Raw genomic sequence first — 14,407 nt, forward strand, 5'->3', positions numbered from 1 at the left:
GAAGATCTCTTGGTTTGTGTTATTTGCAAAGTGCTATTGTGTTGTACTAAATATTAAAAATTGCCATTTATGTTTAATTTAGAATCTAGGTATGGACTGGAAGGATTTGGTTTATGATTTCATGTAAAGCTCACGTGGCTTGAAAAATCTAACATCAGAATTCTTTGTTGACATTGTCTTTATTGAAGCATGGATCTTTAGGTTGGTTCACCATAAAGTGAAGCATTTTATTTATGATAATAGACAGTTTAGGGCTATAGGGGCATTATAACGTTGCTGGTGTAGATACAACTTTATCAGAAGATACAAACATGACCCGCAATAGAAACAAACACCAAAGAGAACACAATGAAACATTCACTGTTTACAAATCACTTCATTACTACAGACACCAAATGGCAGTTACTGTAAGTAAATCAGTTTCAGAGAACTGACTACATTTAGACAGGGAATTGGGAAATTCTGTTTGGGGCTTAATCCACAACTCCTTAGTAGAAAAAAGTTTAATGTCAAGCATTCTTTTTTTATCCACAAAACAATGCTAACCAACAGACATATCAAAGAATAAGACCAAAGGATATCAACGCCTTTACAACTACTCTGGCAATTATCTTCTGGATTAGGTACTTTGATGATTTTTTAAAATACATTTTGTAAGAAGGTAAATAGCCCAAAAATCAGCAGCAAAAATATTACAACAACAAAACAAGTAAATACAGTGCCAATGTGTCATGTTGTAGAAGAGAATACAAAGAGGACAAACAATGATAACTTAATCATATAAAATGACACAGAGCTGAAATACAGTGCACATAAATACCTATGTGACAAAGGATGTTAAATTCTGTACTTAGTATGTAGGTTTTTATAAACATAAAATCTGAAAAGTCTTTGTGCTTAAACTTTTTTTCCTGTTAAACAGAATTAGTTGCTTACTTCCAATACTGCCACTGTAACTGATATTACAACAGATCACAATTTTCACAGACACATCAACATTAAAACATTTACCTATGAGAAAATAAGTCACTTCTCATTAGTTCACAGTGCGAAAAAGTGGTGTACACTCTGTCTTGAGAAAGGCTTTCAGTTATTCATCAAGCCAGCTGCAGAAAAGTCCTGATACCAGACGCAGTGCTAGATTCAAAGAATGGGAAGCAACACATCACATGTTGGGAGAAAAAAAATAAATTTCTCGTTTCTTCATGGATATCGTCTAAGTGACCTTCGTCTTCTGTTGTAGAAATGCCTGAGCCCATGTTGTCGTGAAAAATTCATCATGTAATTTTGTTTGCGAGTGCTGTTGAAATCAAAGGGTGGAGGAAGAGAAGAATTTCAAGACATTAAAATATGTACTTTAAATTCTTTTGGAGCAGTCAGCTAGTGGGACTGATTCTTCTTTGTCCTTGCATGACCTTTCAAGCCTGTGCAAACTGGTGTGAAGCACAGCCTTTGTATTAACTGCAAGGTACCAGGCAATCGAGAATCTGTCCCACTTTGCTTTTATTTACAATTCATTATTTTAGGGAAAGGTCAAGAGCTTTCAGCTGATGCAAACTTGTGCTGCCTAGGGCCAGATTCACTAAAGCTGTGTGCACACTTCATAGAATTTATCTCCAGTGGTTTTGTACTCCATTCATCCTTCTGCCTTCAATGATTAACTGCTTTATCTTGAGAACAGAAGAAAACCTTTACTCCACTTCATTATCTTCTACTTTTACCATATAGGAAGTGAAGTACAACACTTTTATGCAGATTCATGTTTCCCTCCCCTGTGCACCCTCTTCCAAATTAAAGGAAGAGGTAGGAACTAAGCATCATGCTGTCTGGGAGCAGACCAGGCAAGAGACAGACTGTCTGCAGCCTAATTCAAGGAGGCACACTTGTTTGGAAGACCTACCTGGAGGACAAGGCCCATCCCACCTAATGTAGGTTTCTACTTCTCCCATTGAGGGAAGCAAGAACCATGAGAGGGCAGATCTATGAAGTGAAGGCCTGCAGTCAACAAATCTCCCATTTGTGGGTGCAAGGCATGTTTTCACTTGTGAGTTTTGTCTGTAAGAAGTAAATATTCATAATGTAATCGTGCTTTCCTCCCTAGTGCATAAATTTGTTTTTAGTGAATGTGGCCCTTAGGAAAAAGGAGTAATTGTATGTTTTGCAAAATATAAGGCTATCCTCCGGATAACTTTTGCTGTAGTATGGTACTTTAATCTAAAACAATCTGTCTAACAAAATTATAGCTTTTCAACAGCTAATCTTGAACATAATTGACTTAACTGAATAGCAGTTGTCATATCAAAATCTAGATTATAAACCCCTAAGCAAATCCAAGTCACTTCCTGACTAGTCTTCCAAGGCTTTGCAATTTTTAATTTTTGTATTTTTTTTTGCCACTGGAATGTACATACAAGAATGAAATTGTCACAGCTCCTGGTGACAATGAAGGCAAACAGATCTACACTTGGCACAACTTTTCGCACTCTCACAGTCAGGCAGAGCTCTAGAGCATTTGGCAATTGAGAGAAGGGTTAATGTTTGAAGTTGACTTGTCCTGACTTTCATCCAACTTCAGGTAAAAAGGAAAGGCTCGTGCTGATTTCTAAGACTTTTTTGTGAGAGAGTGTCAGTGGTGAGTTTATATAATTTTAATGCCACTTGGTAGCTCCAGTGCAAAGCAGCATTGAAGATCAGTCTTCATTCTGTTCCTTTAGTGATCTCAGTGGAACACCACCCTCACTCCAAGGCCAAGGAAGGCAGGAGGGAAATCACAACTGCTCCTGAAAGTGGCTGCTGTTGGTCATGAAGCTTGAAGAAGGTCTTAATTTTGCCTTCCCTTTAATTCCCACTACCTGGGAAGTGGGTAGTTCTTAAAAACAGGGCATTCAAGGCCACATCCAACCTCTCAGGAAAAGATCCTAATAATCAGGTGGGGATGGAGTACCTATCTCCTGGGAGAAGGCTGCTCTGCAGCCAAAATGCAGGAGACAGGCCTGGGAGAAAGAACAGCACAACTCTCAGCAGCTTTGATCTCGGTACACGGGACCAAACAGAGCCTGTCAAAGTGTTTGGCTGAAAAAATTGCCATTTCTGGACTTGTTTAAATTTAGGAGTGAGCTTGGCTGTGAGAACCTCAGCTTGGGCAAGACTTGGACAGCTGGGGTATGTGCTCAGCTGCAGTTCATGGCCCAGGAGCCTTCACATACCCCCATCTCTGTCCTGCCTTTGATCTGCTCATGTTCAGCAACAGCTCAGCAGAGATTTTCAGGACTTGTTTTGGACAATGCTAGGTGCACCTGGCCTCTATTTCATTTCAGATGACTAACCCTTTTCAATCTGGCCTTAAAGTTATGGTGAGGATGTTTAAAACAACAAACAGGGAAAAAAAAAAGAAAAAAAAGAAAGAAAGAAAAAGAGAGAATTGAGAAAAAGAACAAATGGTTACCTAATAACTTAAAAGAGATTTAATTATTTTTTTATGTATATAATTTTGTTCTGCTATAAGATGATCAAGACATTAGTGAAAAGTATATATTTATGTCTTACACTGATTACCAGAGTAGTGCAGTGTGTGAAAAACAAGAGAAATCTAAATTCTCAGGAGTTAAATGCTTAATTTTTTTTTAGTTGCAATGACATTGTTCATACTCGTCCTCATGGATGTCTGAGGCAGACTTTCCAGCTACTAGCTGGATGCCACAGAAAAACTTCATGCCTGCTATAGAAATAGCATGATTTCACTCTTGCCATGGGTAAATATGTACACCCTCTGCATTAGAGTATCCTACTGCACCACAAAATCAGAGTAGGTCTATATTTTTTTTTTCTGAATTAATTTTATATATTGGTATGAGACAAGCACTGTGTAAGAGATCAATAGTGCTTCATAAAACCACAAGAAGAATTATATAATGTAGTCTGTAGGAGTGCTTATGCATTTCTTGCCTTTGGTGAATGTAAAAATGCTTTCAATACTGTAGTAAATTTAATTTGTATATTCACAGATTGATAAAAAGCTTTACCATACTTTTGCTGTTGTTTTCCTGTTTGGAGCACCCAAAATGTGCTGGGCAGCATCAAGTTACATTAGGAATATATCCCTCCTTCCATAATGGAGGTTCTGGAGGGAGCTTTTGTTCAGATAGCAATGGCAACTTGAAGGCCACTTCGTGAGTATGGAATAGACTGGTCAGCATCTGCTGAGCCTTCTGCTTTTTCTGTGCATTCACTGAACCAACAGCCAATCAGACAAGTTCAGATCCAAAGCTATCTGTGTATTGCTGATGGAACATACAGCAAAAAATAAATTAATAGGAGCAACTATTGTATAATCTGTTTGACAGTTTTGAGTGCACTATTAAAATTTAAATGGAAGATAATACTGCTGTAATTTATGTAGGAAACCCTAAATAACTTTCCAATGACGTTACTGGAGTTGTGCTAGTTGTGTGAAAGCAATATGCAGCCAATACAGAAGAACAAAACAAAAACTGTCTAGGGCATATTCAATACATACCAACATAAAGCAATTTATGAGAAGGAGTCTCTCTGGATCTTTAGTCTTTAATAGAGTATTCTATTTTTTGCTTGTTTACTAAAGCACAGTTTGAACTACAGATTTGCATTTTCAGGTTTATGCAAAAGGAACATAGCCAAATGTGATGCAAAACATGTGGTGCATAACCCTGGTATATACTAATGTCGTTCATTATTTCTGTGTTTTTAATTGACAGGCCACAACAGGAACCAAATGAAAACAGAAATATTTGAATAACAAAACAAAACAGGAACAAAGCCTCAGAACACAGAAAAAGCATGCCCCCCAGGACTAGGCTTGGAGTAAATTTTGAGGCTGAATTAGAAACGCTTTGTTAGGAGGGTACTAAAAGGAGAAAAGTGATGTGCTCTGACTGAACTCCTGATGGGTGAATCAATGACAAATACTCTTTGGCTTCGGTGAGGTTAACATTTGAGCCCAGGGCTCAGTAACTATGCTGGTTAGTGGTATCTATAACCTGCACCAGCACAAAGCAGCTGAGTTACACAAAACAGAAGAATTATCTGGCAGACACTGGCTCTGTGTTTAAGGGGCACACGTGGCTATGCCACTGTGCAGACTGACTGACATACCCTGCCTGGCTTGGCTTCACCCCTGTGGTCATTAATTACAGGAAAAAGTGTGAATTGCCCCTTGGCCACCCAAGCAATACTGGGTGCCCTCCATTAGCAGGTCTCATTGTACCCTGTCAGAAGCAGAAGAAGGAGAAGTCCTTCCCACCGCAGCCTTGGTGAAATTGCCACTGCTGAACAATTCCTGCTGTTTGACTTCCCTCAGTGCTCACTGGGGAAGTGCTGCAGGATCAGGGCCCTCAAGAGCTCTGTGGCACATCTCAGACAGTACAAATGTTTTTTCACCAACTCATCATTGAAAAAACTTTGTGAAAGAGCTACAGTTGTAACTGTAACAGAAACATACATTTGGTACTGGTTCAGGGAAAGTACTTACCTTATTCTAGTGTAAAACCAATGACAGCAAACAATGAAATACAACACAAGTTAGAAAATGCCTTTCAATGCATGCAGCACTGTGATTAGTCATAAAACCCTGATGAGGTTTAGAGGCAATATAGGACTTTTCGTCTCTTTTGAAAATAAAAATTGAACAAATTATTTCCTGATATTTCAAATCAGTGTTTATATTTTCATATAAAATTCAGCATGCACTTTTTAGAAACATAATAGAAATGTTATAGAAGCACAAACCACATCATATTAAATTTGGCATAAATGTTGTGAATATTCGGATAGCTAATGTTTGAACTATTTATGTTCTTTTTTATAAATATATTGATACATTAATTTAAATTCATTTTTCAAATCATTGCTTTCTACTAAAAAAAAATGAAGCAGATGAAAATGCTTTTCCACATGAGCAGTTGTTGTTCGAGCTAGAATATATAATTTTTATTTTAATGTTGCAAAATAAGGATAAACATTTTTTGCACCAAATGCAACATAAGCTCTCACTAAATCATTTGTGCCAAAAACATGAGAATATCTTGACAATGAAGAGCATGGAGTGATGGCCATGGAGGGATTCATTCTGTTATCTAGCAGTTAACCATAATATAGTAAGTGGGGACAAAATTTCTTGCATTCCTTGCACAACTTAAATTCCTTTGCATCACATAACAAGTTTTGGGGTGCAAAGAAAGCAACATCAGACCCTTAGTGTTCAGCTTATCATTACCCTTTATTTCTCAATACCTTTGACCAGAATTAAGTTCATGACATGTCTATAAGGGCCTGTCCTATACATTAAAAAAATGACATTTCTGTAATGTACATGCAAAGAAGTGCGAGGTGCTTGTGCAGTGGACAGGCTGAGAGCTGTGCTTCCAGAGAGGAACAATGTGCAAAAGAAATGCAGAGCTGGACATGGGCTCTTCTTAGGGCAGAAGTACAGGGACACAGAAAAACACTCTTTCTTAAGCCTGGGATAAAATACATTTTTATCCTAAGAAGAGCCACATGGAACACATGAGAGTTGTGCCCAAAGCTTTCTTTACAAATGGAGGGAAAAAGTGCTGCACTAATGAGGAATAATCTGCACTAGCTTTAAAAGGGCCTGGATATCTTGACAACTTGTATCCTCTCCCCACTACAGGACAGACATCAACAGTGGTTAAGCTGGCAAGATCAGTTTAATGTATAACACAGGTATTGGGTTTCACCTGTTTGAAAGAGGTGCTCAATTTGAGCACCATTTGCAGCTGCATCACAATCTTAATGATACTGCTTTTTAACGAGGGATTCAAATAGTTCGCTCAAAAGTGGAGTGATTTTAAGTAACATACAAAAGTATCCATCTTTGGCTTTTCTTATCACTGCCAGGTGTTTTGCATGCAGGTTAATTTTTCTGCAGGTTAATTTTTCTCCCCCAGCAAGCTACCTTGGAAGCAAAAAGGAAATAAAGAAATGGCATCTTGAAAATGTTTGCTGGTGAGAGGATGGTGGCCCTTGACTCAGAAAACAATTGAACTGAACAAAGTGTCATGACCCTGGCTGTGCATCAGCTGTAAGCTGTATCTGCACTATGGCTTGACAGCTGGGCCTGTGACAGAATTAATTTCAAATTTTTGGATTGTTGAGAAGAGTTGGGCCATGAAAGCAGGTAGTCACACATTTGTTTCTGGGGGGAGCACTGTAAGGAGGGTCATCCCCTGCCCTGGATGAGAAATTAAATCAAGAAAATCCTTGGTTACATCCCTACAGACCAGATCTCCCGGCTGGCAGGTGTTTTTCCCTCTTACTCCAGCCCTTAGTCTGCTCAAAGAGAGCATCACTCACTCGCTTGTGGGCTGAGGAAAAGCTGTCACAGCACCTGGGGGTGCAAGCAGCCAAGCCAACACCTAGGACATTTGGGAAAATCAGACCTCTTGGCCCACAGAGGACTGGAGAAAACACAAGATGAGATGTGCAGAATGCCAGGAATTTTTCTATGTCCCAAACCACACCTCCTAGGATAGGATATCTCCTTGCTGTAACATCTCACAGGCTAGAGGCTTGTCTGCTGCATCAACATGGGCACACAGATCACAAAGATGAAAATCTAGTACTTAAACGAGGACCAGTGAGGATAATTTTGACGATGCCTGGAGAGGTGTATGGAGTCTCATTCAGGTGGGTGATGGAGTGCAGGGTTGTAAGAGGACTGAACACAGACCGTGTTACACATGAACCATCAACGGGTTCTGTATCCAGGGATGTTCATGGCTTTCTGAGACAAGGTCAGAGTTCCAACAGGAATTACTTCCAATTTAGGAGGCACAGATGTTTTCTACAGTATCTCAGATTCGAGGTGAATAAGCCAGGCACTAAACTGACTATCCAGAGACTCCCTATAGAATTAATGGGAAGAGGTAATTATAGCACCCTGGTGAATGGCTTTAGTTCAGGCCGTGCCTCTCTGCAGCCATGCCAGAAATCCTTGGGGTGGGTATTGCCCACAGAGCTCCCCTGGCAATCCTGGTGGGAGGGCAGAGCACCCAGTGGACACTGACTCCTGGCCTCTCGCTGGAGAGCTGCCTGGACAAGGGGGCTTATCCTCCCCAGGAGCAGGCAGAGTTTCTGTACCCTTCACTGGAAAATGAAGGAATATTAAGAATTAAGGCTAAGTCCAATCTTTAGTATTCATGCTGTGAATCCTGGTGTGTTCAGGATCATCTAGGCCAGTGCTAACAGATAATGACCCAGGCTCACTTCTGATGCCTGGAAGCACTCCATGGAGGTGTCTTCATCATTTTGCAGGTGAAGAAACTGAAGTGCTGGGGGTAAAGGGATTACTGTGAGGTGGCCAAGTGAAAGAGAAGACCTAAGGAAAACTCAGTATCTATTGCCAAGGAAGTCTGCCTTTCAGAAAGCCTTTCCAAGGCTTTATCAAACCCTTGGCAGGTTACTTGTAAATAAATTTCAGGAGCCCTACAGAATATTTTGATGAATTAGAAGGTGCAGATAGAACTCAAGCAAAACAGAGGGGTTGAAGGCACCTGTCAGGTCTGAGCACATGCCAGCATATGAACCAGATGTGCCATGGCAGGTAATTTTGCCCTGCCTGAGAGCAGCATGCCTCATGTGTTTTAGTTAGGAGGGACTGAACTCCACATCTGGCCTTTGGGAAAGATGCTGTCATGGCACCGTGTTTCACAGGACCCGGTAAAGGAGAAATCTGTCTACTTGGTCTCCCTTTCTCTGTGGATTGTACCAGATGTTACTTGAACAGGGTGGAAACTCTCTGTGTCTAGCCTTATATTTTGGCCTTAAAGCTCTTTAACAGCACAAAAATAAGAGAAGGGAGGAGACGCTGTCTGCTCACTTGGTTTCTTTGCTAGGCAAGGTGTGATTCTTTGCTACGGCATTTCTGTTCCTGTCTATTCTAGTATAACATATCTCATGTGACTGGTTGTTACCACTCAACTTGTGTGTCTAGTCTATAACCTGGCAGATCTCATTGTCAAGGAGGTTCTCCATATTTCAGCTTAAAAATCACTTTTTAAAGATCTGCTCTTTTCCTACTTATACTCCCTAATTCAATGCTCAGGTTGATTGTTAATATTATGGTCTACTTTTTTTTCTTACATGATTTTTTCTGTTTTGTTTTTGGTTTGGTTTTTTTTTTTTTTTTTTTTTTTTTTTTTTTTTTTTTTTTTTTTTTTTTTTTTTTTTTTTTTTTTTTTTTTTTTTTTTTTTTTTTTTTTTTTTTTTTTTTTTTTTTTTTTTTTTTTTTTTTTTTTTTTTTTTTTTTTTTTTCTGTTTGTTTTTGTTTTTTGTGGGGGGGATTGTTGTTTTGTTTTGGGAATTTCTTTTGTTTGTTGTTGTTGTCTTTGTTTAATTGCAAGGTAGAAGGAGAGGGTAATATTACAGAATGATCAGTTCCCCTTTTTCATGGTTTCCTAAACACTGTGAATCCCCTGCAGATTTGTTGTCTTGCATATCTTTCCTGATGCATCATACAGCCAACTAAAGCAGGAATCATACCCCTCCCTCTCCTCTGTTCCTTCAAGTTTTAAGCTTAAATATTATGGAAGCAGAGCCCAGCAAGGTGTGTAAAAGCAGCAGAGCGTGTACAATTACTCAGTGTTGGGACCAGTTTGGTTTGGGGTTGATATGAGTGCCATGCAAGCTGGTGCTTCTCGGTGGAAAGGAGAACAGGGCTAACTAGCAATCAGATAATTCACTTTGCTACTGTTACAAAACATTACTTGCAGTGTCTCTGCTAATTCAGAAACCTCATGGTTATAATTACACCGTCTGGAGGTTATCTAAGCCTAATTTCTTCATTGCTGGTTTTTAAATCATTCAATAAAAAGAATGTTTGAACCTATCTATGGAGCAGGCACGCCTCTCTCTGCCAACCACTGCCAGCGATGAGTTCCTGCCCGGGAAGCCACTAGCATCTCACTCCTACTGGAACTAAATTGTTAGAGAAAAAGCAGGTCATCTCTTCGTGATGCAACACAGGAAAAACGGGTTAGCTGCCAGCGAAACCCATCTCAAGAATGGGATAATCAGGAGGGTGCAGACTTGGTAAAATCTTGACAAGGGGATGAATATAGAGCTCGGACCATAGGAACCTGATATAGTGAACCCTGTTTCTGAACAGTATCCTTCTTACTAAAAAAAGGAAATGAATAAGGCATTAGTTGCTAACATAGATTTTTAAGAGGCACATCAACATTACTTTGTGCAAAGAACAATACAGAAGAATCTTTTGTATCTTTGAAAGGATAGAAATCAGCCTTACGTGGCAGCACAGCATTGAACAGGAATATCCTTTCCATGTCCCAGCACAATAATTTTTTAACTACTTAAATGCAGTTTTAACTGCTTTAAAGGCAGTTACTGCTGCATTGCAGGACCACACCAATACTTGGTGGTGACAAAGCCCCACTTTTCCTCCTGCATTTTTCCATGATGCACAACACATACCTCTGCTGTGTCACTTATTTTGTGGCCGTGTTAACGGCTGACTGTTGCAGTCAGGGCAGAGCATTAGGAAAGATGGGTTTTTAAAGGTTTCCCCTTTGAGAAAGGATTCCCTGGGCCACAACGGTTCTTACTGAGCTTAACACTCATGCCATGCTGGAGAAATTTGAGTGCTTTCTGAGATGGGGTGGGATGAGGTGAAGCTGATACTCACAGGACGACTTCTACGTGGTCCAAAGCCCACTGATCATGACCTGTCCCGTTGTGACGGGGCTGCCACCAGCGCAGAAGGACTCCTTTCATTCGTGCCTCCCTGTCAACACAAATGCCAGAGCCTGTGAGAGCTCCAGGCTTTTGGTGTTTTGCACATCCCTGTCTACCGCTCGAAAGGAACCGAGAGCAAAGCCAAATCATTGTTTCTACATCACTGAACATCAACACGCTGTACATGCAGAACATTTAATGGTTAAAAATGCACACGGATAAGGAGGATTCTCCTCCTCCATATCTTCAAAACAAGTATTATTTCTATTTTTCTTTCAAGTATATTGATAAATGCTAGGCTAGAATTTCTTAATCAGCCTTCTCCCAAGTTTTCTTCTTTGTTTATCCTCTCATCAACCTTTTTTCTTGCACAGGGATGCAAAGATAGATTATTTCATAGCAGAAAAATATCTTGTGCACTCAGAGGTAATGAAATGTGACTAGGTACTCACAGGGGAACATTATAAGACACTCTTTGGGCTTGTATAAAGTCCTTTGGCTGATGCTGTGCAATTACTTGCCATGTAATTCCATTATTTACACTGTATTGGAGGAGCACTGCCTTGTCTACAGTGTTAGGATCACTCAGATTGGTATTGCAACTGTCTGTTTGTGAAATACTTCCAATTTGCAAAACAAACATGATTTTGCTGTAAAACACAGAAAAAAAGAGGTATTTTTAATAGGTAAACATATCCAAACCAGAATGACAGCATTTCCAGGTTTATTGCAGTTTCCTTATCAAAACAGAACATTCTCAAGAATCACTACTTTAACATGCAAAATATCCTTTTTTCTCACATCTTTAAAGCACAGCTCCCCCTTCAGAGTAATAGTTTACTCTGTATAACATGTTGCCATACAGTTGGAGGAAGTTGATCGAATTTTGCAATGTATCTCCACAAAACTGAGACATAAAATTATAAACATGCAAATGAATGTATGAAAAGTTTAAAAAGGAAAAAATAAAGGTTGAATATAATGAAGTGCTTAAAAGATATATCATATTCTATGTGGGTGTTCAAGAAGAGAAGAGCCTGATTTATATCTGGCCCATTTGCCAGTTCATCCTGTTTCTAATCTTGCTTTCGACAACTAAATATAAACCAGTCCTGAAAGCTGTCACTCTGTTAAGAGCCAACACAGGCTGGTTACATTTGTTTTTCCATGACCAAAGAGGCTCAATAGATTAAAAAGATACTCCTTTTTATTGCCAGGTGAATATAATTCCATTTGACAACTGAAATGGGAAAATGAGCCTGTAATTACTAAATAGCATCTTTAGTCTCAACTGTCATGGAGGTACATAAAAACATGGGATTTGTCTTATCAGATCAGGCACTGGTCCAGGCAGTCTGGTGTCCAGGCTTTGCCAACAGCTTCATTGTCTGTGCTGGCTTACTAGACAGTGCTCTGTTGGGCATGATGAAAACATCTGACCTTTTCATCTAACATTGCTGCCTCCTCACTCTCCATCTCCCAAATTGAAGTCATGAAGCATTTTCCCAATCCTAATGTTTTCTGTCAGCCACATCTGACTGGACGGCACAGCCAGGTCAGTTCATCCTCATCAGTACTGGCCCACGTGGCTGCACATATGTATGACGAGTCTCCTTTCTCATGAACTGCTAAAAGAGATTTTTAGGCTCAAGCTATTACCTTGCTCGGGTGAGATCCAGAGGCTTAGTCACAGCTTGTCGTATCTGACATCCATTAAAATAGAGCGAATCTCCATGGGCGTAGGGTGCCAGCTGTCCACATCCATTCCCTATCACTCCCCCCTGAATGGTTTCCCAGTTTATTTCAGTAACTCTTTCAGATTCAAAATTATCTTTAATATAACTGGGCAGATCATGGCTAAAACCAGAGCAGTCGTCACCTAAAAATGACAGAGTGAAGTTGTAAAACACAAAAAACCAAAAGACTTGGGAAAATTGAGTTACAGTTCATTGTAATTCTATTCAAGGTTGGGGCTCAATATACAGTGTGAGTACAACCTGAACATATTTCAGTAGATCCATTAATAATGTGCACGTTGATCTATAGCATTCATTTTTAGAAAATTGAGGCTGTGAGTCTTATTTTTTACAGCAGTGTAATTTCAGTATGGTTCTCCTGTTTTGCATTGATGCCAACAGAGAAACCTCAAATTGCTGACTGGAAGCAAGTATGTCTAAAACAGGGAAAGGATTTGATCTTATAAAGCTAGGAGACTCTCCTGGAAGACATTAAATACTGGCTCCACTCCCACAAAGCACTTACAGTTTACCAAGGGCACTCAGGTACCATTAGGCATATGCTTACTTACATTGAGGGATCAGAGGAGAACACTCTGTCCTGATGGGGACACAGAGCCCCTTACAACATGCCAGTCACCAACATCTAGATCCCATTTGCACATCCTCTGGGATGCACGTTTGGAAGGAGTACAGGGCTGGGTAAGCAAGTAGCCATGTTCTGCCTTCATTGAAGGCTGGATGGACTTAACATACAGTGCCAGACAGGAGAGATTACTGACTCTATCCAGAGAGAGTAAGGGGAGGAAAAGCTGTTATTTGCATCTCTGGCAAATTAATAATTTAGAATTTGCTACTTAAACATTCCAGTGATGAATTTAGACATGATACATCACTTTGTCTTTTTGTTTAATTTTGAGCTAGGTTAGTCTGCAGTAGATATACAAGAGAGAAACCGAAGAAATTAAACCTTGATATCCTTCATCACAAATGCAAATGGCTCCAGTGGTGCAATATCCGTGGCCACTGCAGAGCTTGGGGCACGCTTCCCCGATGTACACGTGGTCAATTGCCCAGCTCTGTTTCTCAAGTTCTTCTCCCTTCTGAATCCACCTGAACTGAGTTGCACTGCAAATATCAAAATCCAAACACTGGGTTACTATATCTGGCAATTAAACACATCTGTACAGTGACAGTTTAATACACTAGCAACAAATGTAATGAAAAATGTCATATGAAGGGGCTGTGGCTTCAATAACTGGAAAGACACACCCTGAATAGGTGTCCAATATATCATTGGCAGTAGCAACTCCTATTAAGCAAAAGCTTCCTGAAAAACATTAATTATGTATCAGATCTAAATCCAGCAATAGAGAATCATTTTTAATTCACCAGTTGTTCCAAGCAAAGGTGCCAGGAAGACAGCTGACATTTTATAGGTCCACAGTGAGCTGACCTTTCAGTAACCTACCTGGATGAGACATGGTCAGGCAGCTGGATAGTTATTCTTCTCCACATGGAGCTGTTGACAGAGTTATAGATGGTAGCTTCGTGGAACTGAAATGGGGAGCAGCCAATGCTATTAGATGAGGAAGGAAGACAGTGTGTCTGGACGAGTTGCCATGAGTCTGTCCTGCAGGAAGCAAAAAAAAAAAAAAAAAAAAAAAAAAAAAAAAAAAAAAAAAAAAAAAAAAAAAAAAAAAAAAAAAAAAAAAAAAAAAAAAAAAAAAAAAAAAAAAAAAAAAAAAAAAAAAAAAAAAAAAAAAAAAAAAAAAAAAAAAAAAAAAAAAAAAAAAAAGGAAAAAGTGTTATAACAACTGAATGAATAATGAAAGGAAAAGAGGTAATTTCAAGGGGTTCTGGCACAGCCTGTCTTACTAAACAAACACAAGAGATTGGGTCCACAAATTAACGAGAGGTGA

General features: G+C 39.4%; 1 protein-coding gene across 3 annotated transcripts in view; it reads right to left on the reverse strand.

Moving 5' to 3' along the window:
* Positions 1-160: 160 nt before the first annotated feature.
* The window catches only part of RELN (reelin), a 281,279-nt gene continuing 267,032 nt past the window's right edge, over positions 161-14,407 (reverse strand). Inside the window, exons 59-65 of one of the 3 annotated variants that reach the window (XM_027888169.1) lie at positions 13,957-14,118; positions 13,456-13,613; positions 12,409-12,628; positions 11,202-11,399; positions 10,700-10,798; positions 5,507-5,512; positions 161-1,300 (exon numbers count right to left, since the gene is read on the reverse strand). In XM_027888169.1, the coding sequence (XP_027743970.1) occupies positions 1,204-1,300; positions 5,507-5,512; positions 10,700-10,798; positions 11,202-11,399; positions 12,409-12,628; positions 13,456-13,613; positions 13,957-14,118 (940 nt within the window). In that variant the 3' untranslated portion in view covers positions 161-1,203. Of the gene's footprint in view, positions 1,301-5,506; positions 5,643-10,699; positions 10,799-11,201; positions 11,400-12,408; positions 12,629-13,455; positions 13,614-13,956; positions 14,119-14,407 lie in introns of those variants that run through there. The other 2 variants (XM_027888170.1, XM_027888168.1) reach the window with 2 other exon arrangements.

This window comes from Empidonax traillii, unplaced genomic scaffold (genome assembly GCF_003031625.1).
Source record: "Empidonax traillii isolate 1590-97213 ecotype Southwest subspecies unplaced genomic scaffold, ASM303162v1 scaffold234:size820800, whole genome shotgun sequence".
NCBI classification, from domain to species: domain Eukaryota; kingdom Metazoa; phylum Chordata; class Aves; order Passeriformes; family Tyrannidae; genus Empidonax; species Empidonax traillii.